General features: G+C 43.0%; 1 protein-coding gene across 4 annotated transcripts in view; it reads left to right on the top strand.

Moving 5' to 3' along the window:
- Positions 1-24,514, top strand: part of ADAM23 (ADAM metallopeptidase domain 23) — a 91,341-nt gene that overhangs the window by 11,468 nt on the left and 55,359 nt on the right. For all 4 annotated transcript variants that reach the window (XR_011557313.1, XM_070731982.1, XM_070731984.1 and 1 more), the window contains exons 3-8: positions 4,783-4,859; positions 8,377-8,440; positions 16,127-16,209; positions 17,781-17,844; positions 20,765-20,837; positions 23,513-23,583. Coding sequence is in view for 3 of the 4 variants with exons in the window: in XM_070731982.1 (XP_070588083.1) it covers positions 4,783-4,859; positions 8,377-8,440; positions 16,127-16,209; positions 17,781-17,844; positions 20,765-20,837; positions 23,513-23,583 (432 nt within the window). In the remaining variant the exon portion in view is untranslated. The remainder of the gene's footprint in view (positions 1-4,782; positions 4,860-8,376; positions 8,441-16,126; positions 16,210-17,780; positions 17,845-20,764; positions 20,838-23,512; positions 23,584-24,514) is intronic.

Genomic DNA, 24,514 nt, shown 5'->3' with positions numbered 1-24,514 from the left:
AACTTGGTTATATGCAGTACACATGATTGCTGTGCAGATCTGTACATTGGGGAAACAAAAAAAACCACCTAATAAACAAATGGCACAACATAGGAGAACAAACCCATCAGGATTAGATTCGGCAGTCCATCTGCATTTAAAAAACAAAGATAGCAAAGTCCATGTTTTGGACCGAGAGGACTACTGGTTTGAAAGAGGGATCAAAAAGCCCATCTATGTCAAAATTGAATAACCCTCTCTTAAGGGGGAGGATATGTCATCATCTATCTCCTGTCTACAAAATTGAATAGTCCTCTCTTGGGGGGGTGGGATATGTCATCATCTATCTCCAGTCTACAAAATTGAATATTCCTCTCTTAACAGAGGGTGAGGGATATGTCATCATCTCTCTACAGTCTACAGTCCTTTCATCAATTCCAAGAAGCTCCATTTGCACTACTTCGGAGAGGGGCGGCATACAAATCTAATAAATTATTATTATTATTATTATTATTATTATTATTATTATTATTATTATTATTATTATTATTATGTGACCCTGCGGACACAGATAAACCTCCAGGTGGCCTCAATGACTTTCTAAAATAATGCAAATTATCAGCTGGGTTGCCACAATATCAAAAAAGATGTTGAAACTCTAGCAAGAGTGTAGAGAAGAGCAAAAAAGAATTATTAGGGGGCTAGAGGCTAAAATATATGGAGAATGGTTACAGTAATTAGATATATCTAATCTAATGAAAAAATGGGCTGGAGAACATGATTCTAATGTTCCAATATTTAAGGGGCTGCTACAAAGAAAAGAGGGTGAACTCTAAAAGACTTGAAGACAGGACAAAGAAGCATAGATGGAAACTAAACAAGGAGAGAAGCATTCTAGAACTAAGGAGAAATGTCCTAACAGAACAATAAACCATTGAAATGGCTTGCCCTCAGAAGTTGTGGGTGCTTCATCACTGGGGGCTTTTAAGAAGAGTCAGGAAAGCTATTCAGCTACTTATTTGCAATGATATAGGGCAGTGATGGCGAACCTATGGCACGGGTGCCATAGGTGGTACGCGGAGACATATCTGTTGGCACGCAAGCCATTGTCCTTGCTCAGCTCCAATGTGCATAGATGTGCCAGCCAGCTGATTTTTTGCTCACACAGAGGGGCTGGGAGGACGTTTTTTTGCTTCCAGGGAGCCTCCGAGGGTATGGGGGAGGACGTTTTACCCTCTCCCTGCTCCAAGGAAGCTTTTGGAGCCTGGGGTAGGCAAAATACAAGCCTACTGGGCCCACCAGAAGTTGGGAAACAGGTCATTTCCGCCTTCCAGAGAGCCTCTGGGGGATGGGGGAAGCTGTTTTCACCCTTCACAGGCATTGAATTATGGGTATGGGCACTCACGCATGCGCAATAGCATGCGTGCATGCATGCTCTTTCGGCACCCGAGGGAAAAAAGGTTCACCATCACTGATATAGAGGCTCCTGATTGAGCAGGGTGTGGAACTAGAAGACTCCCAAGGTCATTATGATGTGTCATTGTTTTTTTAAAAAAAATACTGTTTTAAATGGTGAGCATTTTACCATGTAGAACTATTTCTGCAAGATTCACCATATAGTTTCAGTGTACCCAACCTTGACTAAACCTATGCATATACAAACTATTTTGTTAGGCTCAGAAGGAACACATTTTTTAGTTTTTGTCTCTGTAATATAAACTGATATAGCACTTTGTGGATATTTTCAGATATTAAGGACTCACTGGAGAGCATTTTCAAATGAGTTTTTAAAGAAGCTGACATAAATATATATGTTGAACCCTGAGATTGCACTGAAGGGAGGTTATTTAACTTTTTCCTTTGCATGAAGGTACTGACAAAAATGGGTTCCCTCCCCAGCAGCTGTTTGTATCAAGAGAAAAGGTTCTGTTAGAATCAACAGAAACTTTTATTTGGTGTGACTAACTTTGATTGAGGAAAGTTTTCTTAGCAGCTATGATGAAGAGGAGGGTTAAACATCCTTTATACCTTTTGGTCACAATATTTGTTTAGATTCTAGGTAGTAACAGCTACTGCTCATGATAATTGAATATCCTGTCTAGCTATGTCCATTTGGGGAGAGCATAAGTTGTTATATTTTTAATTTGGCAAAATTCATATAGTAGTAATCCTGAGCTTGATTTCATTGCTAAAGCTGTTGCTTCCTATCTGCCAAATGTTCACTCTTCCTCAAGAGGCATGATGGCTCAGTGACTTAATGATGCTGGAAATGACATCTGCTTTGCGATTCAAGCTCTAGCACTGTGTGTTGGAGTGAGCTCCTGTCACTTGCCTCAACTTCTGCCACCTAGCAGTTTGAAAGTATGTTCTATGAGAGTAGTTAAATAAGTACCACTTCGGTGGGGGGAACAAACTGGTACTTCATACAGGTGGTCAGATTCCTGCCAGCTCTGAACCTTCCTAATTTTCACACCTATTTGCAAGGCAGCTCTGGTGGAGAGAGGGGGACACTGCTGGAAGAGCCGCTTGTTTTTCTCCTTTGGTGTGAAACTATCTTGCTCTCCTGTGGTGCACCTTAGGAAACAAGCAAACATACACCACAACAGAGCTAGTTAGTTGCCAGCCAAACTACTACTCTTCATTAGCGTTGTAATCTCCTAGCTATTGAAACAACTCTATACACTAATAATACTGTTCCTCAAGTATTCAACTCTTTGTGGAGTCCTTAGTGCTTCCTGCGCTTGGTTGTTGGCTTGCAGATGTTGCATCACCATACTAAGGCAACGTCTTTAGTGACTAGATAACAAAATAACATTAAAGATGTCACCTAATCTGGCAATGAAACATCTGCAAGTAAATTACAAAGCCACACAGGATTTCACAGTACTCAACCCTGAGCTATATATATTCTCTTCTATAGATTCAACTTTTTGCTGCTGTCTAATGGTTATTATAGTTCTACTTAAGCATTTGTGCAAATGCAGTGAATGGTGAACCAGAAATTGCTTCTTGAGCTGCTACTTATAGGCATATTTGGGGAAGTCTGACTGGTTTCCAGCAAAATTGTCTCTTAACACATGGGGTGGGTGGGTATTCTTTAACTAAAGAGGCATTGCTGGTCCCCCTTAATCCTTTCTGGATTATTTCAAGTAATAAAATGCATCTGAGAAATGTGAAATTCCCAGATAGTTGATTATATAGCAAGTATGCTAATCTTGTGTTACTGTTTTAACAGATTAAGAATTCATTTTGAACCCAGATTCAATTAAAAGTGCTACTAAGTAGCTTGAAAGCTAATATATATATATTTCCTGCTGTGCCTGCTAAACTATTGATAGGCCCATCGTTCATTTTGCCAGTTTTTGAAGTGCTTCTGGTGGGAACAAAAAGTTATTTTTAACAGCAGCATTAAGATGTAAAAATCTTATACTTCAGAGGCTTGTTTGATTCTTTTCTTGATACTTTCCACCAAAATCATTTATAATTAAGTAGCTCTTTCATCTAAAATTAATCTGCTAGTTCTAGTGCTTTCACATTTTGTTTTAGGTATGATTTTTATGGGTATGGGTTTGGATGCTGTGATTTGTATAAGTATGGGTTTTTATTTTATTTTCATTATAAGTTTAACAGACTGAAAACATGTATAGCATTAGCAGGAACCACAATCACAAAAGCTGGAATAGTGAAGTATAAAACTCTAGAAAATTGTAGAAAACAGTAAAACTATTAAAAATGCTCAGCTATGTAAACATTCAGAAGCAACCATACTGCAAACCTGTTCTTTCGTGGGGAATAGATCAATCTGTATCAATATTGATAGCATTTTAAATCCTAAATATATCTGGATAAATAGAAATTTTGTCCTGCTTGGATTAAGTGTAAATTTATAACCACCAACATTTCTACAGCATATCTAATATAACCTGGGTTAACAAATTTTCTTGAGTATCATCAATGCATTATATCTCAGCCCAAACCAGCAGCTTTGTATGGATGTTAAAAAGAAATGGGGAGGATCTGAATTCTTTACATGGAAGTGGTAAAGAATTTAAATTCTTTAAATACCCATAGACTTGAGCTCTTTTCCTTCCTCATGGCAGGAGTGGAACTACTGCAAAATTGTGCCTCTGGCTCATACACAATCTAGTAGAATATTATTATCAGTGGAGCCAAAAGCTACAAGTTTTGAATAAATCTAGTAGCAGGGGAAAACTCCCATTCTACAGGTGTCGTTGTAGGATGCTTACTAGAGTGAACAATCTCATGCTTGAACCTGAATCCAGTCAGACAAGAGTTAGATAATCTATTTCATTTAAGATAATATATAGCTCAGCCACCACTAAAAAAAAATCTACAAACTTCAATAAGAAGAAAAAGTTGGTTGATGGCTATCATGCAAGGCTGGATCAAGGTATGATTTATTCAAGAGAGGTCACTCCACTGCCCCTTTTAAGGCTAATAGCAACACACTATCACTTCAGAGGAGTATTAACTATAACTGAAATCTAGCCACCCATGACAAACCCCCCCCCCCCCCCCAATTTAGTGTACAAAGAAGCTAGGAAAATCATGGATGCAGCTCACAGATGGTGGTGTCCATATTACAGAGAATGCAATCCACTTTTGGTGCGGGGTTTCTACAAACTCAATACAAAGTCTCAGATAGCTTTGCATGACGCACTTGTACACAAGATGTGTACATATTATTTGTATTCAGTTGAATAAGTGCAACAGTAAAAAAAATTCTTGTTTATATTTTTGTCTCCATTTCTGTCCTCACATTCTTCTCTTCTTTTTTTTCAGGCTGTGCATCTAGCTCAGGCAAGTTTCCAGATTGAAGCTTTCAATTCTATGTTTATTCTTGACCTCTCCCTGAACAAGTAAGTCTATCTCTATGGTTCTCACTTATTTTGTTCAATTTATTTATTTGATTCAATTTGTATGCTGCCCAACACTCTAAGGACTCTGGGTGGCTCACAACCAAAAAAGAAAAAAACCCAGATGTACAATATTAATATTAAACATCTAAAAAACAATATAAAAACAATTAAAAACCATACGTACCTTTTATGGCCAGATCTCGATGGTACATCATCTAGTCAATGGCCCTATGCCTACTGAAAAAACCAGGTCTTTACAGCTTTCTGGAAGACCAGTAGGGTGGGGGCAGCCCGGACCCTACAAGGTAGCTTTTAGTTGACAGGATCCAGAGAAGACCAACTCTGTAGGCTCATATTTTAATTAAAATAAATATTTTAATGAAAGAAAAATTCATAAATGTACTCTAATTTCCTGGAAAGTGTTGCCAAGTGTAAAGATGCAATCAGGACTCCCATATGGTTATTAACCAGATTGTTAGCAGGGGGGTTCTATACAAATAACACAGGTTGCATCCCAGTTCAGTGATAAGTCGCCCTTATAAATGGTAGACGGAGGTGCCCCAAAACATAACAGAATCTTACTGCAGCCTTATTGGAATTGTGGTTAAAATGTATACTAACATTTTTTGAGCAAAATAGAAGATTGACTAATCTAAAAAAAAAAAATATCTTAATGAAAGAACAAACTGGATTTAGACAGATGCTCCACAGTAGATAATTGTTTTATTTTACATCACTTTACAACAAAACAATGAACTACAGTGATCCCTCGAGTTTCGCGATCTCGATCTTCGCGAAACGCTATATCGCGATTTTTCCACCCGATGACGTCACTCCCTTCCCTTCTCATCTTTCTTTCTCTCTCTCTTTCTCTATCTTGCTTCTTCCTCTCTCACACTCTCTTCCTCCCTCTCTCATCTCTTTCTTTCCTTCTCTCTCTTTCTCTATCTCTCCCCCTCTTGCTCTCGAGTGGCGCGTGGGCGGCGGGGAAGACCCAGGGAAGGTTCCTTCGGCCGCCCAGCAGCTGATCTGCTCGGCAGCGCAGTAGCAGTGAGGAGCCGAAGATGGGGTTTCCCCTTTGCGTGGGTGCGGAACCATCGATCGATATGACTGGGCGGCCGAAGGAACCTTCCCTAGGTCTTCCCGCCACCCAAGCAAAGGGGAAACCCGATCATATCGATCGATGGTTCCGCACCCTCCCTCGCAACAGCGAGAGCAGAGGCATTGGCTGCGCTCGACTTCTCGGCGCCCTGCCTCCCCGGCTCGCGCCGCACGTTGATTGGGCGAGAGCGGCCCCCCAAGGCTCCGGCTCCCGCGCTTCCCCATCTTAACCCGGGAGAAAAGGAACGCGAGCGCGGGAAGTGCGCTCCAGGAACGGGGGCGGTAACTTCCCAGACGGTTTTTTTTTCCTCTCACCCCGTTCGAGTCATTAATCTGTGATGGGACCCTGCGACGGTTCAAGCATGCGGGCCCTGCTGGAGACCCTCGAGGACCCAAGCGCCTTGCCGGGGGTGTTGACAGACGCGTGGCTGACCCTCACCAAGTGAGCCCCCGACCGTGACTCCTTGTGGGAGGCGAGAGACGTGCCCGGGCAGCGGCAGTCCGGCCAGCCGTGTATAGGACAAGCGGCGTGCGGACAAGCGGCGTGCGGACAAGCGATGGGCGGGCGGCGGGCGGTGGACAAGCAGCAGGCGGGCGGGCGGCGGGCGGGGGACAAGCGGCGTGCGTGCGTGCGGGGGACAAGCGGCGGGCGGCGGGCGGGGGACAAGCGGCGGGCGGGTGTGCGTCGGACAAGCGGCGTGCGGACAAGCGGCATGCGTGCGGGCTGGGGACAAGCGGCGGGCGTGCGTGCGGGGGACAAGCGGCGGGCGGCGGGCGGGGGACAAGCGGCGGGCGGCTGTGCGTCGGACAAGCGGCGTGCGGACAAGCGGCGTGCGTGCGGGCTGGGGACAAGCAGCGGGCGTGCGGGCGGGGGACAAGCGGCGTGCGTACGGGCGGCGGACAAGCGGCATGCGGGCAGCGAGCTGTATGTAACGGAAGTAAAAACATCTGCGCATGCGTGCCCTTTTTCCATGGCGAGCGGCGAGCTCACCCGCCATGGAAAAGTGGTGCGCATGTGCAGATGGTGTTTTTACTTCCGCAACCCTACATCCCGAAAAATCGAGTATCGCGAGGGGTCTTGGAACGTAACCCTCGCGATACTCGAGGGATCACTGTAATGGCAGGAAACTGTTTACCACTGTTATATAACTCAATGTGGGTTTTGGTTCTATGAACAGAAATATTTTATGGAAGAAATTAGCCAAAGTAAATATGGGAGATTCTTACTCTTCGTTACTAGCAATTACCTATCAGAGTTGATTGAATGGATCCTCTGCCAGTATGTAAACATATAAAATTGAGGTTTGGCCAGAAGACCAAAGAACTATTCCTGTACAGTATTAAGGTTCATTGTAATAAGCATGCGATTTCATGCCTCAAGCAGATGAAGGGCACATGGCAGCTCTGTTGTTCTGAGTGCCCAAAAAAGCTCAGCTCAGAGATGAAAGGAAGTTTATTTTTATTTTATTTATTTATTTATTTTATTTATTTTTGTCAAGCATGTATTGGTAGTATACATAGATATTACACTGTTTATATACATGATGTGGATACTAATAAGAGGGAAACATTAGGACAGGGACGGTAGGCCATGCTGGTGCACTTATGAAATCCCCTTATTGACCTTTTAGGAATTCTACCAACCCTTAAGTAATTTCAAGCTGAATCTTTGTCCCAGATGACTAAATGGAAAGTTTTCTTGGACATTTTTTTAGCTTTGCCTCCATGGAATAAGTCCAGTCCAAACTCACCAGTGTGTCACTTTATGTGCCTTATTGTGTTTCTAGTGAATCTCTATACCTTGAATCAGGTGTGATAAAGGTAGAGGTATCTAATGGCATGGTCCTGAATACACTATGACTGATTTTGTATGGCATTATTTCCTTATCTTTTATTGTTGTTTGGTTTTAGCAGTAATAACATTGACGTTCAAGTTGAATTAGGACAATTATGCAAATGTTTTAAAAGTATGCTATTTTAAGCTATTTGTTATTTCTAAAATTATTGCTTTCTTATGCAAACCATTGAAGAGGGCACTGATTGCCAGCCTATGTATTGAATTATGGGCTTTAATGTTCTGTGAATTTTCTTGAGCAGTGCAATAAAGCAATGTATGCTATAAATGCTATTTATGTATAAAACTAATTAACATTATTTCAGGTACATTTTTTGTGATGCAGGCATTCTTTCTATGTCTGAGAGAGAGGGGGGGGCTGTCCAAAGTCTGTACCTAAAGCAGGACTAGAATGCAAAATTTCCATATTTCTTAAATATGCAATAATATGCAATATGCAAATCCAGATTTTCATTTATAATATTTCATCAGGAATAATTACTCTTGGTTATTCTTTATTCACAATGAATAAAGTTTTATATAGCAAATTATACTGACACATTTTCCTTTGCTTCTTTGTAGTGACTTATTATCTGCTGATTATGTCGAAATTCATTATGAAGATGACAAACCACAATATTCAAAGGTAGTATAGTCATTTTTCTTGTGTTTGATTATATTATCATATCTCATATATTTAGTTTTTGTTAAATGTTTCAAAGTGTGAAATGTGCATTTTGTCTTCTAATGTCTGTGGCATTTGATATGTTGTCTCTTTGCTATTACAGGAAGGACAAGTTTAATAAGTTTTAATAAGATTAGGCTTAGCCTGCTTAGTTTAAAACACCGTATTATTTGTCTAGAGTTTCAGCTTCAGTATTTGTCGTTCCAAAGTCAGAGTTGATTTCCTTTAGGAAACAGAAAAACAGAGAATTCCATATGGAAATCCTATACAAAGGATTTGCAGAAGAGACGGAGTAACGACACGGACACAAGAGCTGGATTTAAACTGGGTCATTTTTATTAATAATAAATTAGCATAATTTATTCAATTAAATTAGCATAAATTAACATACCTAACTATGACCCAAACAATGGACCTGCAGGGTCAAACAAATGCTTCCGGGGCGGAAAATGACGTCAGATAAACTTCCTGGGCAACTTATGGGCATAGCTCCATGCTAGTCCAGGTGAGGGTCCCCTCCCTCACCTGAGACCCTGCCATGCACTTGCATGAGGGGGGTCCCGCCGGCTAACCCCTAACAGGGGACTTAAAGGTGCGGGACCCAAAGACAGGTTTCCCCCAACTGCTCAGGTCGCTTCCACCACAAGCTTGGAGAGAACCTGTCAATCATCCCCAAAGATGCCCAAGGGAGAACACGCAGTTGCTAAACCACCAGCCAGTTTTCCGCCCCTAACCTGCCACGGAGCGGGGGTCAGATCTCTATCTTGGCCCCCCGACTCCCCCCTCTAGCTGCGCCAGCTCACGCAGAGAACGCTGCAGGTCCTGTAAGAAAATGGCGTTCCCCTGTTCTGACAGGTGAACGCCGTCGGCCCGGTAAAGCCACGGCCGATCTACAGTGATGAGGGGATGGGCCACTACAACCCCACCTAATTCCCTGACTATCCTGCCCAGGGCCTTATTTACTCTACGCCTGACCCGGTGAATGGCCCTAAGGGAAATGGCGTCCCTCCACGTGATCCTCGGGAGGATCTCTGACCACACCACTTGCGTGTTGGGCCACACCATGCGAAGCCGCCGCAGGTCTTCACTCACCTGGATGATCAATGGCAGACCCCCAAGCAGGCACAGGTCATTGCCACCGAGATGCAAGACCAGCCATCTGGGCGCAGCAATGGGATGCCGCCCTCCCAGTCCAACCTGGGCGCGGCCCTGGGAAGCCGCCCGCCCAGTACCGCCGGGTGCAGCCGTGGGATGCTGCCCCCCCAGCAACGCCGGCAGGAGTCCCTCCCACCACATACCTCTTCGGCCCATCCAAACGACCTTGACCCACCGTCCCAATGACAACTTGGTCCCGATGGCGCTTCTGGCTGCTGAGCGGCCGGCCCAAAATATCATGCTGTGGCCGCACAGCAGCGCCGTTGGTTTCGTATTGGCATGGGGACCTGGAAGAGGAGACAGAGAGGTTATCTAGCCTAAGCCCTGCCCTGAATCCTCAGTGGGCCTAACATAACCCAAATATGCCGCTGGCCGCCAGCGGCCGATCTCCCGAATCCTCTGGGCTGGGAAACCAGAAAGTGCCGCGCTAGTGGCGGCACCGATACGGAACGAATGTGTTCCATAGCCGGCGGGATCCATGCCTACCTGAGCCATTGCTCTGGACACTAACACCCAGAATTGATAACGGGTCAGCGGGGTACCGTCCTGATGTTTAAAAAGGTACCCTTGCCCCGACCCCCTCAAGCTACAATAGTGTTGTAAAGCGGCCACCGGACAAACAGACTGGTCCGTGGCCGCGCTAAGCTCTATGTGAGGCCGGCTAACCGGGACCTAATTGTCCTAACTGAAAGGCCACGCTGCCTAAGTTGGACACAAAATTCCGCCAGGTGTTCAACTGGGGCAGGCCAACTATGGGGGTAACCCCTATCTAGCCGGAAATCCCCAAACTCCTTACCTGCGTGCTGGTAAGCCCTCAGGGTGCCTGGTGCTACCGAGAGGGCGATAGCCCTGGAGGCCTCTTCTCTCCACTGCTCAGGAGCCCGCCCAGGCTCCAAAGGTGGCCGGGAAATGCCTCTGGCGCCTCTCGGGCCCACGGGGCCAGGGTCTGAAACCTGGACAACTGACCATGGGACAGGGCGTCAGCCACCCCGTTATCCAACCCAGGGACGTGTCTGGCCAAAAACAACGCGTTTAGGGACAAGGACCTGTGCACAAAATGGCGGACAAGCCGCATGACCCTGTCACTCTTAGAGGACAGGGCATTCACAACGTGGACGACCACTAGGTTGTCGCACCAAAAATGCACAGTCTTGTCCCTAAACTGCTCCCCCCAAAGCTCCAGGGCCACTATCAAGGGGAAGAGCTCCAAAAAAGTCAAATCCTTAACCAGAGTAGAGGCGCTCCATTCCGGAGGCCAAGCCGACCAGCACCACTGGTCCCCTAACACTACCCAAAACCGCAAGTCCCCGCGGTGTCTGAACAGAGCTGCAACTCAGCTTCCAAAAGAAGCTCGTGCCTCCAAAAAGACAGTCCGTTGAATTGCTCCAAAAACTCCCGCCACACGCAGAGGTCAGCCCTGACCCCTGTGCATAAGCGGGTACGATGAAGGGGCAAACGGAGCCCCTTCATCGCAGTGTATAACCTCCTAGAAAAAGCCCTGCCCGGTACAATGACCCGGCAGGCAAAATTAAGGATCCCTGCCAACTCCTGGAGCTGCCGAAGGGTGACCTTCCTGCAGCCCAAGACGAGATCAAGCTTACCCCTGATTTTATTCAACTTGTCCAGGGGCAGTCTAGAAGACTGCTCCTCTGAGTCCAATTCAATACCAAGGAAGGTAATCTTGGTAGCGGGGCCTTCGGTCTTCTCAGAGGCCAAGGGCACCCCCAACTGAGCACAAAGGGCTTCGAAGTCCCGCATTAGAGCAAAGCATTGCTCCGAACGCGCAGGCCCTGCCATCAAGAAATCATCAAGGTAGTGAACGACCGAGCCCAGACCACTGCGCCTCCTGAGCGCCGACTCCAAGAAGGTGCTAAAGCTCTCAAACAGAGAGCACGAAACAGAGCAACCCATGGGTAAAGCTCTGTCCACATAAAAACCACCTTCAAAGTGGAAGCCCAACAGCTCGAAGTCGTCTGGGTGTATGGGGAGGAGCCGGAATGCCGACTTAATGTCGCATTTACCCATAAAGGCTCCAACCCCACACTCCCTAACCATGGCCACAGCCGCATCAAAGGATGCGTACCGGACTGAACAAAGTTCATCAGGAATGAAATCATTCACTGACTCCCCTTTGGGAAAAGACAAATGGTGAATCAACCTAAATTCACCACTCGCCTTTTTGGGGACCACCCCTAATGGGGATACCCTAAGATTCGGGAAGGGCAGCTCCGGGAAAGGCCCGAGGACCCTGCCCTCGGCCACCTCCTTCCGAATCTTTTCCCTAACGGTGTCTTCATGTCCCACAACCGATCTAAGGTTGTCGGACATGAAGGCCTTCCTAACCCCCATGTAAGGGATCCTGAATCCCTTTGAGAAACCTAGCAAGAGAGCAGCCGCTCTCGAGCGAGGGTGGTAGTCAACCAACCAACCCTCAAGTGCTTTTAAATTAATTGGGCTGGCCCCCTTTCCCCCCAGTAGGTGGGGGTGGTTTTGCTGGACCCCCACCCTTTGTTTCCGCCCCCTTCTTGGGGCGGGGGCACACGGAGGCATGGGTCCCCCCACAATTCCCGCATGCATGTTTGTATTTGCAAAAGGGACGAAAACACGCCCCTTTTGCAGCAAACTCATGACACGCAGGGGAGGCTCCCTTCCCCGCTCCCCCCATAGCCGCCTTGGCTGGTGTGGAAGCCGCGGGCTCCTCCTCCATAAAATGACCGCTATCGGTCCTGTCGCACCCTTCCTTGCCGGACATATATGTGGCCTGGAACCATAGGTCCGGCACCACCATATCCCAGGGCAGGGAGGGGTCGTGAGCCAGCCGCATCCTAAAACCTGTGTCGTAATGCTGCCAGATAGTACCTTTATACTCAAAATGAGCCCTAGCAATTAGGTCAATATATTTGAGCATGGAAGCGGCCCTAGCCGGCTGCCTTTGAATCACAACTGAGGCGTAAGTCAGGAAAGCGTACAGCCATGAGCTGAAACACTTGGTGACTTTGGTCTTTTTAGGCTTTTCCCCGGGCACTACATCCTTGTCCTGCTTGGGGACCTCTCTGTTCAATAGGGAGAAGAGGTCCACATACTCCCCCCTCCAAATCGCCTCCTTCACCGACGGGTGGAGGTGGAACCCCAGGGGAGTGGCTGGTAGCCCGCATGGGATGGCCCCAGCCTTGAGGCTGGCGAACGGGTCCCACACGGTGGAGGCCCCCGTTCCCAACACCCCTAGCCCCGGTGGGTACACCAAAGGGGGCGGGGGCATAATAGCGGACGCTGGAGGGGTCCAACACCCCACCCCAGACCCCGGTGGAAAAACTACCCCCGGCGCCACTGCCGGCAGAGCCGGCAGGGACCAAACCTGGCCGCATGTACCTGACAGGGGCCCCATAAAACTAGCCCCACTCCCCAAACCCGGCAGGTTAAGCCCTGAACCGGGTAAGGGAAGGAGCGAAGTGGAGGACATGTGTGGTGCAGCCTCACCTGTCCCATACGGGGTTGAAGACATCCATGGGGGGCCCATCCGTGCAGGGACCTGCAACGCCGCCATCTGCCCTGACTGGGCCATCTGCCCGGTCTGGGCCATCTGCCCGGTCTGGGCCATCTGCCCGGTCTGGGCCATCTGCCCGGCCTGGGCTACCTCCTCCTCCGGATCTCTTCCCCAGGCTGCCGATGTAGGCAGGGGGGGCCCGCCCGGGCCCGATCTGGACCGCCAATGCTCCAACTCATCCAACCTCTCCAGGACCCTGGCCCAAGAAAGAGAGGGAGAAACATCGGGGTGAGGGGCTGGGGGCATAAACCCCACCACCCCCTCTGGTGGGACCACCCCAGGGGGCCCCTCCATGCTAGCCCGAGCCCGGGCAGAAGGCCTCAGAGCCCTCCTAGGCCGCACTGCTGGTTGGGCCGGGGGGGGGGCGAGCTTGCCTCTTCTTTGGGGCCATACCCTTATTAATATAGCTAATATTAAAGGAATTATCCCCGGGCAGCAAGGCCAACCACCAGGCCTTATCAAGGGAGGCCCAGATGCAGACCACCCACACAGCGGTGGCAAAGAAAGCCCCACCGCCCTCCTCCTCCCCGTGGGAGCCCGGAGTTGAAGTAGCCCACCCAGGGTGTTTACCCCTGGGCAGAGTCGCACCCCCCAACCCGAATACCCCCCTCGAGGAAGGGAGGCGCCAAGCCGCACCGCCCCAATGGGCGCCCACAACCCCCCGATCCCGAAGAAACCGGAGCAGGCAAACCGCGGGCGGCCACCAGCCGATGCTGGCTCCGCAGAGAAGAAGCGGCTCCCGCCGCACTGAAAAGGCCTTTCCGCCGAACTCAGGAGGCCACAAAATGGCGGACGCGTGACACGAGGCCGTCCAAAATGGCCACCGAGAGAGCAGGCACCCAGCCGAGTGTCTGCTCTGCTGCAGGGTCCGGGCGAAAAGGCCGAGCCCGGGCCAGCGCCCCCTTAAATAGGGCCGGCAAGCCCCGCCCGGACCTGTCAGCAGTCAGGCCACGTTGGCCTGACTCTCGGCCGAAGTCTTGCCTCGCGAGACTTCGACCGAGACCCAAGATGGCGGCCACCAGGAGTCCGGTGTCTGCCCGACCCTCCTGCAAACGTCACCGGCGGGTAAGTCCGCTGGCGCTAATCTTATGGAAAACAGACAAAATGCTGAATATTATTAGTCCCATTCTATTGCTTTAAATTTAGCTTCAGTTTCATCATTGCTGAACATCTTATTATTCTGACAAGTAATGTTAATATTATCAACTATATGGGCAAGTGCAAATTGTTAAATAAAATTAAGATTTTTGGGGGGGTGTCAAAAAAGCTCTATTACTATAGGTATTTCATCAGATATTAAACTGGAATACTTTTAAATTTTTCTGTGTTGTAGTAAAATAGTGCCTATATTATATTCACCCAGTGAAGGGCTGCAAAAACATTTACTACTACATTGTGTGGGCGTGGCTTATTTTGTGGGTGTGGCTTGCTGGCCATGTGACCAGGTGGGAGTGACTTGATGATCATATGACTTGGGTGGTTTAAAGGTCATGTGACTGGCTTAAAGGTGGCCAACCTGACATCACTCACATCAAGGGTTCAGGTTAGGGTTCGGGTGCCTGGCCTCTCCTTGCCTCAAAGAGATACAATTTCCCAATCTACTGAACATCCAAAATATACTATTTAATTCTATGTATATATGACATATGTGTACATACATATTACACACAGGTACACAAAAATATACATTATCTACTATATAAACTGTATGTGTATGTACACAAACACACACACGCATAGCTCTTCTAAAATTATACACATTCAATCTCATTTATTGTGATAGGAAAAACATACCCAGAGCCCAGAAGGGAAAGAAAGAAAATTTTCAAATTTTTTCTACCAGTATTGCATACCTGACCAAACTTTTTCTACCGGTTCTGCACACCTGATCGTACTTGTAGGAGCCCATCACTGTATTCACCTGATGTATACATTTATGGAATGAGGCAAATGTCTCACTCTTTGGGTTCTACTCTTTGGGTTCAGCCTCCACAGAAAAAACTATGTCTGCACAGGACATATCATTATTATCTGATTCCATAGATCAAGAGAATTCTTTGTTGAAGAAACCTGCATGTTAGATTTTATCAGTGCTGGTAGAAGAGAGGATAGAGAAAATAGTTTTGAATTTTGCTTCATGTAAAATGTTTATTGGTTGTGCTAAACATTAATTGATGTATCATTTCAAATATGAATTGTGGTTTGTTTGGAAGTGTACTGGTAATTTCTGAATTGGCTTTCAAAAAACTTCCAGAATATAAATACTGTTAAAAGTTTTTATTGACAACTAAGAAACTCCTATGTTATCAACAGCATTTGAGACACATTTAACGCTAAAATTCCACTAGAAATAATAAATGGGACTTTTTAAAAAACATATAGCAGTAACTTGATCTAGATTTCTTTAAACATTTTTTCAGAGTTAGTCATTTGTAAATAGTGAGGAAAGCCTTGAGATTATATACCAATTTCCTGATATAATTACTAATATTCTCAGGAGAAATAGTGAATTCACTATCCAGGAGATTAAATATAGGACACTTCTTCCATGTTTAGAAAACTGTTTTCAAGTTTGTTTTATGCAGTTAAAAGAGCTGCAATTTTGTACTTTTTATGATTGATCTATCTATCTATCTATCTATCTATCTATCTATCTATCTATCAATCTATCTATCTATCAGATTTCTATTTCACCCTTCTATGTGATGACTTGAAACTGAGATGAAAAGCCATAGATTTTTTAAAAAAAGAATAAAAGTGATTTTATTTAGTAAACTACATTTTATTTTTTGCAATTCACACAAAAGCTGTATTCAAGAAAACCACAAACATTTTACTTATGTTTTATTGCCATATACAGCCTTAAACTATGAATCCATTATTCTGATATGCGTCGGTCCACTTAAAAAGTAATTATAAAAACACAGAATATGTTTGTTCATTTTCAGGGAGGGGAACACTGCTATTATCATGGAAGTATCAGAGGCATCCCAAAATCCAAAGCTGCTATTTCTACCTGTAATGGACTTCAGTAAGTAAAATTACTAATAAATATCTCATTATATTGCCACTCTGTATCCTTTGTATTAGATAGTTTTCCACTGTCCATAGGTTTGGGACAGTGTCCCAGCAACTAAAAATATGACTTTTTTCATTCCTTCTTCCCCATCATGGACACCTGCCCCATTGACAGAAAACCTTCTTCCTCCATTAGTCATAATTTTTCTTGTGACTGCAAGTGACCAGTGATCCAATGTAATTGGAGAACAACTGTTGGTATAATTAAAGCATTAAGAGAAAAAAAAGATATTAGTGAAAGAAATGCTGATAAATGGAAAAAATGTTTGGTACTTCTGGAAAGGCTTGTAGAAAAAAGTTGTTGAATGAGACCAGAATTTGATACAGGAAAGTATAAACCAACCCAGCTATAATAAATATGCGTATTTTTCAGAGTATAAGACGCATCAGAGTATAAGACACACCTTAGTTTTTGGGGAGAAAAATAGGGAAAAGAATCTGCTTACCAGGTATTCATCTGGCTAGCGTCCTTAGTCTGGTCGGCTTCAGCACATTATTTTATCCTTCATGTTTTCTAATTGGACATTTTAGATATTGTTTCCACCACCTCTCAGGCAACTCATAGAAAAAAACAAACAAACCCTAAGCAGTCTCATCTGTCAAGAGTTTTGGTTTTTGTTTTTTTTAAAAAAAAGACAAGACAAGACATAGAAAAGGTGATTAGAACTAAAAGTTAGAGTGAGAAATAGAAACAAATGGAAAGTAATGGATATAATTTCAGTCCAAGCCAAACTGCTCTTCCTTTAGTAGAAATTGTTCTTATTTGAGCAGCAATTTATATCTCTTCTTTCTTCATTGATGGATGGCTGATTAGTCCCTATCTATCTACCAAAGGCCCGGTCCTCCTGCCCCTAGTTCCTGAGTCCCTCAGCAAGTGTCAAGAGGAACTGATGTGTAGGAAGTGGGAAAACAAATTCTCTTTGGCCCGCCTTCTTCTTTGGCCAGATTAATTTCCTTCATACCCTGTTGCTCTTTTTCTGAAGGAGATGACAAGAACTGCGATATTCATTCATCAACAACCAGTTTCTGCCATTGTGATAAGTAGAACATAAAGGATTTCATACATCAAAGAGACTCGATGATGTGTTCAGCAACACAGCAAGCAGGTTAATTCTACTTACACATTCAGATTTATAGATAGATCATGTCATATTTTCAAGTTAGCACGCAAACAAGTAAGTTTGTAAGTAGGCTATTTTACATATTGAACACCTCTCTCGTTATAAATCTAGGAATATGTGTGGATTTGATTCAAATATGGTGTTTGGAGCATACAAGGGTTGGACTCTGGGCTGCATTCCCCCCCCCCATTGTTCCATGTGTTGTTGTTGTTGGTTTTGAACCATTTGAAACAACGCACAACCATATTGGCATTCATGAATTTCTTTATGCACAGATGCTTTATCCTTCCTAATAGCAGCATAAACCATTTATCTTGATATTTGTATTTTGTGTGGAATACATGAATATATACTCCAATTTACCTAATATTGAAGTATTTAAAATGTGTTTCTCATATTCTAGTGGCATGTTTGAAGACAATACATATGTCTACCTGATAGAACCTTTGGAGTTAACTCATAGCACGGTATGTTAATACTGACCCACCTATATTTTGCTTTGCTTTGTTGTAAAGGATGCAAATCCTAACCAATGTAAATTAAATAAAGCATTATTATTTAATATATAATATCATCTATAACACTGAATTTGAATGAATATTTCATTAGTTTTTTTCTACCCTGTGTTTGATATATTTTGTATTTTTTTAGAAACATAAAAGCAATTTTTTTTTTGTAAAACTGAGGCCAAATCAGAGTCATATTCACATTCATAAGTCATTGCAAGGCAGGTTGATCCAATGCACAGCCTTTGAGAAGAGTAATGTTTTCAAAAAGCCAACAAGACCAGATCATCTTGGGAGGAGTGTTACACTGTTCCAAAGGGAAGGCAGAGAGAGAGAGAGAGAGAAGGCATGCCTCCTTACTTCCCCCAGATGACATTGGAGGTCCTGAAACATGCACTCTTTCAGGGACAGAAAGAAAATAAGCACAAATAAAGAAATAACAAGGGAATGGATTGCATAAGCAGATATATTTAATTAGTTTATTTCTATATAAAATATTTATGTTTTATGGTTCAGTTGAATATAGCATGTGTATGAGGGGATTTGCGGGTTTTAAGGGGCCTTATTTGTACCCGGACTATCATTAAGGGTTGTACCTTAAGATTCTTGATGAAGTTATTTTTTCTTTTATGTACACTGAGAGCTTATGCATCAAGAAAAATTCCTTGTGTGTCCAATCACACTTGGCCAATAAAGAACTCTACTCTACTCTACTCTACTCTACTCTACTCTACTCTACTCTACTCTACTCTACTCTATTCTTTTCATGCTTGGCCTTAGGATAGAATCCTAACCAGGATTTGAAAATTCAGGCCATTGTTACATATGCAGGTAGAATCTCATGAGGTCCCCAAACCAGTTTTTTTTTCTTTTAGTTCTCAGAGCCTCCAGTAATGTTTCCAAAGCCAAATTTCCCATTGTTTTCAGAAAATGATAGTGAAATGTAATGGAATATGAAATGAAAAGGGCTTCTTTTAAACTTAGACATTAAAAATAAAATTGAGCTTGTTAAAATGATTGTCTGTTTTGGTTTGATATTTATCAAATAATATATTAATTATTCACTCTGAAATGAAGAGGCTGTTCATTGGCAAATTTGATGGGACTCTTTCTCGAGATGCAGCTAGATGTTTCTTTCTTTTTCTCCACCTGGAAAACTAATTTCCGAGTTTTTGCTTGAAATAGTTTAGAAAAATTGCAGAACTGTTTGGTTTTTCTGCCGCAGTAAATAACATTGGCCTCCTCCTCCTCCTAGACTTCTTTCTAGATGTCTTCTAGTTCTAAAAATAATAGCAGATGCTAAAAATAGCCCTGCTTTTAGAGCATCAAGGTAAATGTTCACTAAAATTTTCTTTAGTTATATAGACTATAGTAGCTTTTTCCACTAATGGAGGTTTTTCCCATGGGTGTAGATACATGGCAGAAACAAGTTTTCTCTCTCTCGTCAATTATTATTCCATATTGGTAGCCTATGGATTATTACAGGATGCTATGCTCATCTTTCTAGGAGACAGAAGAATAAAGACATAAAGAAGTTTGCAGCAAAAACTTCCTATTAAAAGAATGCTTTAATACCTTTGATAGCAAAGGATATCATACATTGATAAGGGGTTGTATATCTAAATATACATGATAGAGCAACTGTAGGAAAGATGTACAACTTTGCTTTATAGAATTACAAAGATTCTCAGGTTTTCCTTCAACAGCCCATTATAGCTATTTGTTGGTTACTGAGTGCAAATAGTTTGATAGAGATAAGGGGTCTTTCATTATTTGAGTTAGCTAACACCATCAGTGCACTGATGATGATATTTAGTTCAAGTAATGAAATGTTTTCATGACAACAACCAAGCTCAGAGAGTATCTAGGATCCCTCATTTCAACCCCAAGCTATAAATATTCCCATTTATTGATTATTAGAGAATTAAATATGGAAAAGTAAGTTTAAGACATGGAATTATAGTTTTATGTTTCAATTGGATTTGACTTAGATTCCCCTTTATATATTTGTAAAATAGCACCAGGAGAAGCATTGGAAAACTAATGACAGTCTCCAAAAACAGCAAACAAAAGTTCAGTAGAAAATATGGTCAGAGTCCACCCAAATAATAACTAACCAGTAGGAGAGGAGTTCAGTCCAGTTGCATTATTGGTGAACATCCACAGAGAAATATTCTGCAGTTCAATTTGTATCATTTAAAAAAACCATTTGGTCTTGGTATATTCGGGTTTCTTCCCGTGTAGGATTTGGAAATTTCTGGCGACATTTCGATGAGGTCCCACTCGTCATCTTCAGGCTGGTGTTTCTGTCCTTGTTCTAGGGTGAACACAGCGAGACATGAGCTGCCTTCCTTCTATAAATACTGGTGGCTGGGTGTGGTTTGATGGCTCAGCAATTGCCTGCTGTGTAGAATTCATGAAAACATTCAGCTAAAAACATTTGATACATACATACATACATACATACATACATACATACATACATACACATGTCACATGTTTTTTGTTAAATTTGAAAATTAAGGGAGACTAGGATAGATCTATTTCGGCCTTATTTTGGCCTCATCAGCTAGCCATACCCTCACTGGGACTTGAACATATATATATTGAACACACATGCACGCACGCACGCACGCACGCACGCATACACATGCACACTCACTCACCTCTCACCCATTATCGTTAAGCCAAGAATTTTAGGTTCAAAAATATATCCCCGAAACTGAGTTCAGTTTATTCATTATATGTTATCTGTCTGTCTCTGTCTACCATCCCTCAATTTATCTGTCTCTGTATTCATCAATATAATATAATGATGACAATATAATGCTTGAATTTGTCACCAATACAGTATCCTGTTTGTTTTCTTTTTCTTCTTCAGAGCAGTGCAGGTAGACCACATGTCGTTCGGAGAACATTTGGATCAAATGCTTTCAGTCAATTGGAAGATCTTGGTATGACATAACTGTACTTAATAAGCTTTGTTAGTATAACTATATAAACTCCATAAATCTTTAAATAATTTAAATGGCACATCTCCCAGAGGAATTATTAGTACAGTTAACAGAAATGTACATAATAGTATGTCATGATATAACAGAAACATTATCAATTTCCATGTGGAATTAGATTATATTTATTTGTTTGCTTGTTTGTTTGTTTGTTTGTTTTGTCAAGTACATATCGGAGGTATGTAAAGATATCATAATATTCATATACATGACACTAGTAAAAAAGTAAAAGAAGAAACATTAGGACAGGGGACGGAAGGCACGCTGGTGCACTTATGCTAACAGCCACTTTTCTAGATACACAGTCTTTATGACAAGCTTAGACTAATATACTGCTCAAATAAATAAAGACTGAAATATTCTCATTGAACACTTTGTTCTGTATAAGGTTGAATGTGCTGACAACAAAATCACACAATCATCAATGGAAATCGAATTTATTAACCAATGGAGGCCTGGATTTGGAGTCACTCACAAAATTAAAGTGGAAAAACGCACTACAGGCTGATCCAACTTTGATGTAATGTCCTTAAAACAAGTCAAAATGAGGCTCAGCATTGTGTGTGTGCCTGTATGACCTCCCTACAATGCCTGGGCATGCTCCTGATCTCCTCTGGGATCTCCTCCCAGACCTGGACTAAAGCATCCGCCAACTCCTGGACAGTCTGTGGTGCAACGTGATGATGGTGGATGGAGCGAGACATGATGTCCCATATATGCTCAATCGGATTCAGGTCTGGGGAACAGGCGGGCCAGTCCATAGCTTCAGTGCGTTCATCCTGCAGGAACTGCTGACAAACTCCAGCCACATGAGGTCTGACATTGTCCTGCATTAGGAGGAACCCAGGGCCAACCTCACAAGGGGTCTGAGGATCTCATCTCAGACCTCTGGCAAGCACATGGAGGGCTGTGCATCCCTCCAAAGAAATGCCACCCCACACCATTACTGACCCACTGCCAAACCGGTCATGCTGAAGGATGTTACAGGCAGCAGATCACTCTCCATGGTTTCTCCAGACTGTGTCACGTCTGTCACATGTGCTCAGTGTGAACCTGCTTTCATCTGTGAAGAGCACACAGCACCAGTGGCAAATTTGCCAATCCTGATGTTCTGTAGCAAATGCCAAGTTTCCTGCATGGTGTTGAACTATGAGCACAACCCCCATCTGTGGACATTGGGCCCTCATACCCTCCTCATGAAGTCGGTTTATAACCATTTGTGCAGACACGTGCACATTTGTGGCCTTCTGGAGATCATTTTGTAGGGCTCTGGCAGTGCTCCTCCTGTTCCTCCTTGCACAAAGATGGAGGTAGCAGTCCTGCTGCTGGTTTGTTGCCCTTCTATGACTTCCTCCACGTCTCCTGGTATACTGGCCTCTCTCCTGGTAGCGCCTCCAGCCTCTGGACACTATGCTGACAGACACAGCAAATAGCTTGCATTGATGTGCCATCCTGGATGAGCTGCACTACCTGTGTGGGTTGTAGAGTCCGTCTCATGCTACCACGAGTGTGAAAGCACAACCAACATTCAAAAGTGACCAAAACATCAGCCATAAAGCACTGGTACTGAGATATGGTCTGTGGTCACCACCTGTAGAACCATTCCTTTATTGAGTGTGTCTTGATAATTGCCAATAATTTCCATCTGTTGTCTACTCCATTTGCACAACAGCATGTGAAATTGATTGTCAATCAGTGTTGCTTCCTAAGTGGACAGGTTGATTTCACAGAAGTTTGATTTGCTTGGAGTTATATTGTGTTGTTTAAGTGTTTATTTTTTTGAGCAGTGTAATTGTTCGAAAGCTTTTACTGCGCCATATCATTGAAATTGTGTGGCCAATTTATACCATGATATGATATTGCAGATTAACTCTCTGAGTGAGTTGTCCTCTGTACAATGAAATACAATGAGCAAATTCCACATCTATCAAAGTGAGACCTACAATATTTTTATTGAAGAACAGTAAGGAGCTGGTTCATAATTGAGATTGGCATCATAGACTGCTATAATACTATAAACAGCACATTTCCCAAATATTATCGTATCAGATAAGGTATCTATAAAACTGACTTTATACTTTCCTTTGGTAATGCCAGCTGTTCAATTGCTCTCATATTTTGGAGTAACTAATTTGTATACAACTTTCACAGTAATCTCTATGTTTACAATAAAATTTTTGTTACAAGAAAGGAAATAGTTAACTTATCAACCCATAATCATCATATTACATGCTGTTGGTAACTGCTTTCACTGAAATAGGCAGGATGTTTGAAACAAGTGTTTTAAATTTATTTTATTCTAGAAGGATGATTATATGCAGAACAAACACTGTCAGAAGTCTCAGAGATAGGATTGACACTTTGAGTAGTTTGAATAATAGTTTATCATCCCATCATTATCAACTCAGTCATTTGGAGATGAACTTTCATGGCGGTTAATAAATTTGAGAACTGAATGCTTAAACAGAGTTTAAAGTAGCTTGTTGGCTAAAATTAGCAGATCTAAAACAAAGGAAAGTTTTACCAATATAAGGAAAATGGTCAATATGTTTCATTAAATAGATAAAGGTACAGATGATATGTGATAAAATAGAAAATTCTTTGCTATTAATCTCTAGATACCGATTCTACATCTGATTGGTCCTCCCTGTCTGAGTTGCAGTGGCTAAGAAGAAGAAGAAGAAGGGCTGTGAGTGTTACGATGTCAGTAATACTGCATCAAATCAAAAGATCTCTTTGCCTTTAAAAGACATGGGAAAGCATGTGAAATGTAGTACTGTGTTAGAGCTCAGCTTTCATGCTGAAGTGATTTGTACTGCAGGAGACCATTTATTTCACCTCACATTTTTTTTCATTTCAAACAGCAAATTGGTGAAACTGACATAAATATATAAATCATTGAACAAACAGCAGGTACATAGGTGGGTAGGTAGTAGGTAAGTAGATAAAATTACTCAGCTACTCAACTGAGTAAAAAAGAGACCCTCTTAATGTATTTAATCATATAGACTTTTATAGGGGCAAAGAAAATCTATAGGAAAGATGGGAGGTGGGAAGTACCAGGAATTATGTTAGAGAATGTAGACTGCTACAAGATATAATTAATGAAAACTGTTTTTAAAGATTAAATAGAAGTAATTTTATTGTCATATAAATTTTATATGTAGCCATCCACAATTAATTATTTTTTAAGATTGGGGATAAATATAATTTGTGATTGAAACAGTTGAGCTAAGTAATAAAATGCTGCTGTTTATGTGACATGAAGAGGGGCGGCATAGAAATCCAATAAATAAATAAAATACCAACAAAACATAAACCTTTCTGAAGAGAATATTTAGAAACAATGATCTATTAAGTGAAAATCAAATCTCTAAACATTGTCATTCAAAGAATGAGTGGTTTGAACTCTTACGAATGCAAATACATTGTTATGCACAGTCCATTTCTGTAACTGTGAGAAGTTCAAGAGATTATAAAATTTATTTGCAAATATCAAGATACCTGTACTTCTGGTCAGAGATTCCAAAGTTTCTGATTTTGAAAAAGAGAGCCAGGATCACAAAATCCAATGAGAAACAAAAAAAAACCCCAACCCCACCAAACAAGGTGTACAACTT

The sequence above is a fragment of the Erythrolamprus reginae genome, chromosome 1, assembly GCF_031021105.1.
Source record: "Erythrolamprus reginae isolate rEryReg1 chromosome 1, rEryReg1.hap1, whole genome shotgun sequence".
Classification (NCBI taxonomy): Eukaryota; Metazoa; Chordata; class Lepidosauria; order Squamata; family Dipsadidae; genus Erythrolamprus; species Erythrolamprus reginae.
Note: the sequence above shows the minus strand (reverse complement) of the source record. Positions and strands in the feature narration are given on the sequence as shown.